Source organism: Erigeron canadensis, chromosome 7, assembly GCF_010389155.1.
Source record: "Erigeron canadensis isolate Cc75 chromosome 7, C_canadensis_v1, whole genome shotgun sequence".
Taxonomy (NCBI): Eukaryota; Viridiplantae; Streptophyta; class Magnoliopsida; order Asterales; family Asteraceae; genus Erigeron; species Erigeron canadensis.
In genome coordinates this window covers 36,817,139-36,822,493 of record NC_057767.1, presented here as the reverse complement: position 1 = coordinate 36,822,493, position 5,355 = coordinate 36,817,139, and the positions used below count along the sequence as shown (strand labels likewise).

The 5,355-nt window shown below is 35.5% G+C and overlaps 1 protein-coding gene across 2 annotated transcripts; it reads right to left on the bottom strand.

The window, feature by feature from the left end:
* On the bottom strand, positions 1-4,791 carry LOC122606673 (disease resistance protein Roq1-like). 2 transcript variants are annotated; one of them, XM_043779514.1, is made up of 6 exons: positions 4,728-4,791; positions 3,380-3,868; positions 2,691-2,783; positions 1,413-2,535; positions 1,000-1,284; positions 1-901 (listed from the first exon to the last, which is right to left on the bottom strand). In XM_043779514.1, the coding sequence occupies exons 2-6, from the start codon at positions 3,847-3,849 to the stop codon at positions 77-79; spliced, it is 2,796 nt and encodes a 931-aa protein (XP_043635449.1). In that variant the 5' UTR covers positions 3,850-3,868; positions 4,728-4,791; the 3' UTR covers positions 1-76. The 2 variants fall into 2 exon arrangements, with proteins under 2 accessions (XP_043635449.1, XP_043635450.1); XM_043779515.1 differs by having other exon boundaries at positions 1,413-2,466.
* Positions 4,792-5,355: the final 564 nt, after the last annotated feature.

Here is a 5,355-nt window from a genome sequence, read left to right as displayed (position 1 = left end):
TAATCGAAAGACAAATTGAAATTGAAGTCAAAATATGAATACAGGAACATAAACTAGAGTAAATTTCTATGAATGTTCACCTATACCACATGCCTGCACCTATTATACCTACCGTCTCTAAACTTTTCATACTGTAAAAATTATCAGGCAGTTTCTTAAGCTCCTTACAGTCAGAGAGCTCTACCCATTTTAAACGTTTCAACTTACAGATGCTGTTGGGAATATGCTGCAAGGATTCACAACCCTCCAGGTCTAACTCCTCTAAACATCTTAATCTACCAAGATCCTCAGGTAACTGCTTTAGATGCAAACATTTCTTTATTTTAAGACGTATCAGATGCTTCAACATGCATATGCTATATGGAAGACACTCGATATCAATGCACCATAGAGACAACGATTCCAGACTTTCTAACTTCTCCAAAAATGGAGCCAGATCAGGTTTAAAGTCTCTCACCTTAAAACCACCGAGCTCGAGGGTTATGAGCTTTGGACATTCAACAGGCACATGCAGTTCTACCAAGAGTCTGCACTTCTGAAGATATAAATGCTTGAGATTTGGAGTCATCCCAAGGTTCAGGTTAGTTAACTTGGTATAGCCACAGTTGAGTGACTCTAGCTTTGGAAATTGTACCGGCATTTGGAGTTCTTCAAAGTTCTTACATGCACACAGATTTAGCTTCTTGAGATTCAGACATTTATTGGACATGTTGAGTTTTTTCAAGGCCGAACATCCCAACAGATCTAGCTCCTTAAGATGCAGACATCTGACGTCCATATTGACTTCTACCAACTTATTACATTCTAGAAGAACTAGTTCTTCCAGATTTGGAGTCATCTCAAGGTCAAAGGTTTCCAACTTTGACTGACTAAGATCAAGAAATTTGAGCTTTGGAAGAACCTATCATAAGAATAAAGAAAATAAATGAATATAAGTAACATATATATATATATATATATAGAGCATCATGCAAAACAACCAATCAACTATTATTCTACCTTTTTTTCTCCCCCTTCCCAGAGTTGACGGATATAGCTCCTTCTCATACAAAGGTGAACAAGGTTATCGGCTTGAAATATTTTGGGTAAATACCGAAAACCGTAACGACTCCAAACTAGATATCGTAAGCTATTTGGTAGGTATCCGCCAGCTTCAACACTTTTCGTGTATCTCGAAGTAATTAAAAGATTTCTTAGATTCGTCATCTTTCTAAGACCTTGCAGAATTTTAGCTGCATGGAGACGTGAATTCTCCAATTTTATACACCTTATTGCTTCGGTACCCTGTCATATAGAAAAGTACATGAATATTTTATCATAATAATAAATAAAAACGTGTCATCTATCATCTTCAATTCATTGACCAATATAATAATAACGTGGCTTCTTGCATCTGTCACATAGAATCTCACCAATTCATTGACTAATATATCTTCAATTTCATTTTTCTTCCACAATATACTATGTTTATTAGGCTCATCAGGGTGCAAACGACGAACAATATTAACACCCATTTCTTCTATATGATCATGAATGACTATCTCCTTTTCACAATTGTTATGTCCGCAAGGACGGATAGTTATCAAGGATTTCTGCTCAAGAACTTTTAAACCAATTCGAGCATGAAACCCACAGCTTTCTAGCATTATGATGGCCTCACTCTCCTTTTGGCCTTTCAGTAGGCAAGCAACATGGAGGAACATTTGTTTGTGATCCTCCTCTAGACCATCATAGCTTATTTCCAATCTTTTCAAAGTATCATGCCATGGGATTGTTTTTAGTCTTTTGATGGTATCTTTCCATTCATCTTGAGGTCTACCACAAAGAAACGAGCCTAAAAGTTTGATAGTTAAAGGAAGGCCAGCAGCATAACTTACAACCCTTTTTGATAGGTCTTCAAACCCTTGAATTGGACTCTCTCTCTTAAAAGCATGCCTACTGAGAAGGTTAATTGCTTCCTCATCTGATAGCATATCGACATCATAAATATTGTCCCTCTGAACGCCATATCCTACCAACACTTGCTCATCTCTCGTTGTAATGATGATTCTACTTCTATGTTTGAAACAAGTAGAGTCACCTACTAACGCCTCAAGTTGTTCTATATGATCAACATCATCTAGAACTATAAGAGCTGTTCTACCAGGCATCATCGTTTTCATCAAACGTTTTCCGTCAGATACACCTTCTATAAAAATGCTATCATCGTTGAACACGGACGAAAGGATCTGTTTTTGCAACTTATGCAAACTAGAGCCTACTTTTGAACGTTCTCTAACATTCTCAACAAAACTTTTACCTTCAAACCGACTGGATATATGATCAAAAACAGCTCTTGCAAGAGTTGTCTTCCCACCACCTCCCATCCCTTTGATTCCTATCACCCGGACGTCATCAGAGTCGACGTGCAAAGATGAAAGTAATTTCTGTATCCGGATCGCCATGCCTACTAAGTCAGCATCAATGCTGAAATTGGTGAAATGTGGACTTTGTAAAATGTCTTTAACAACTTTTTTGATGAACTGAACTTCGTGGCTGTGTATTAAAAATATTAAGTAATTATTATTCCTCAAAATCTCATACCAAATAATTTCAATTGTATAGCATATAATCAGAAAAGGAAGTGTAGAAGTGACATATTAATGTTCAGAATATAAGAAACGAAATAAAGCATGAGATAAAAAAATTACCCATCACCAGTGTTCTTCAACTCCCGCCCAGCCAGATTGGATGCTCGTGTCAAAGCATGTTTCCATCTCTGAGTAGCGTCATTCCCGGCATGTCTGTGTGAAAAATATAAACATTACCAACTCTGACTCAAGGGTTAATCCTATTATCTCAACAAGCTGTTTAGGGTGGCAAGGAAGATTTTAAGGGGTGGTTTTGAGGTCATTAAAGTTCAAGGGCAATAATAATATTATTCTCTTTAGGAGTGTATATTAAGATAGTTATGTAAGGTGTTTACTTTCTTCGTTTATGTGTTGTGATTTGCAATCATAAAAACCAATCCATCAATAGATGGAGTGGTACGCCATCATGTAACTACACGGGCCCACAGATAAAGACCGCATGTCACCGGTTCAAAACTTGCCAAAGACAAGTGGAGAGACTATATCTTGTGATCCATGTGTGAGGATGGCCATGAGTTCTATGAAATATGCACTCTAGGTACCAAGTTCCCAAAAATTTACTTTTTTTTCAGATAATAAAAAACGGAAGTTTTCCATATGTAAGTTGTTCCAGTCAAACCCTTCTTCGACTATGGTTTTTGGTGGTGTGCTTGATATTCAGGTCAACAAAGTGACATTGATGTTCGTATTCCTATTAACCCAAGATTAGAAATAAATAAGCATAAAAAAACGTGTGATGAAGAAAATACCCATCACTGGTGTTCAACCAATCCTGCCATGCTACAAAATTGAAAGCATTTCTCCATCCCCAACCAGTCTCTTTCTTTATATGTTTCTGAAATGCTGCTCCAACTGGCCCACTCTGTTTGCGGACTTCAGTGGGTTGCACATCATAAAAGATGGGATAAGCCGTCTGCTCCCCCGTCTCATGGCACTCCATGATATGTACAAGCTCTTCTAAGCACCACGCAGAATTTGCATAGTTCTTGGAGAAGACTATGATGTGAAATCTTGAATTTTTAATAGCAGCGATGAGCTGGTCACTGATCTCTTTCCCTTGCACAATGCTTTTATCATCTTTGTAAATGATAATGCCTTTGTCCTTAAGAGCTTTATAGAGATGATCAACAAAACTTTTACGTACGTCTTCACCCCGAAAACTCAAAAAGACATCATAAACGAAGCTCCTTTGAACGGATGATGAAGAAGTCGACGCCATTGAATAATAATAATGAAATCTGAAGTTTATACGAGTCAGGTCACATAGTTAATAGCTTATGGGTCAATAAACTTTGTAATGGATAAAGATATGCAAGTAGAATAAAACAAAGACATCATCAACACAGTCAAACCTTTTAACTGTAACAGTGAATAAAATCATAAAACCAAGTTTACAGGTCATTTTATAATCATAAAGATGATCTATGGAAACCACATAATAAAGAAAGAAAGGAAGAGTTAATCATCAAAAACGTACCACTTAAACGGGTCAATATTGCTCCAAACAGACAGACACCAAAGTAGTTGTAACTCATGGCATATATATTACAGCAAATCTTTTTTTTTCAAACATTTAGTCTGTATACGACATCAGGAAACCTCACCGTATAATAGTGAAGCCTTGTACGTACCCTAGATGATGTAGAATTTGATGCCATTGAATAATAATGAAATCTGAAGTTTATAGGAGTCGGGTCAAATACTTGCTAGGTTGTGTGAATATATAAACTTAGTTGTGGATTTTTAAATATATGTGCAAGTAGAATAATACTACAAAGAACTTTCGGATATATATTTAAAGAGTACATCATTGAAAACGTACCACTTAAAGAGTTCAATATTGTGTCCAAACATACAGACAGACACCAAAGTTGTAGTAATAAAACCATATAGAAAGAAAATAGGTTTTGAAAGAGTGGAAAGAACCTAAAACTCATGGCATATATATATCACAGAAAATCTTAAGAAACCAATCAATCAATCCCAATTAAGCTAAGAAAACCTACCTAAGAAAAATGAGTTGCAAAAAAAATAAAAAGCAGCTGTGGACTCAAAAAATGAAGCATCGGTCAAAGCATAAACAAGAATAATCGTTACCTTGGTACGTGTTTCTTGATACTCGGCCACCCGGTGACATGAATTCAATTGGGGCAGAAAGTACTTAGAAAATACACTGTTAAAAAAAAAAAAAAAAGCAAGCAAAAGAAGACGACCATAATTGAATAAAGCTGTAAAGTGGTTTCAATTATTGGTGATACTTGATGTTAAAATTGGAGGCTGTTAAAAAAATTTTGGCTGCTGATTCACTCTATTGGAGAATTGTAAAATTATTAGGATTCGGATAAAGAGTTGGTAACTCAACATTCCTAATTATTACTAGGAGGTATGAAAAAATTAATATTAATACTACTATTATCATCATTTCAAGGATCAGGGGGTGTTTGGTCTAGTAAAAAAAGACTTTTAATAAGCCTTTTCAACAAAGCTTTTATAACAAAAGTCATGAACTTTGTAACAATAGCCATAAGCTAATTCAAACACTAGAGTAAACATATATAAGCTTATCTTTTTCTTAAAAAAAAAGTAACTGTTATTTATACACGACCTGATAGTCGGTTTCAGAAGCAATGTACAAATACTTACATTAACTCAAAACAACACCAGTTTTGATTACTTATATTTATTTAGTGACTACTTAACTAAATTTAAACAGTTGAAAAGAATC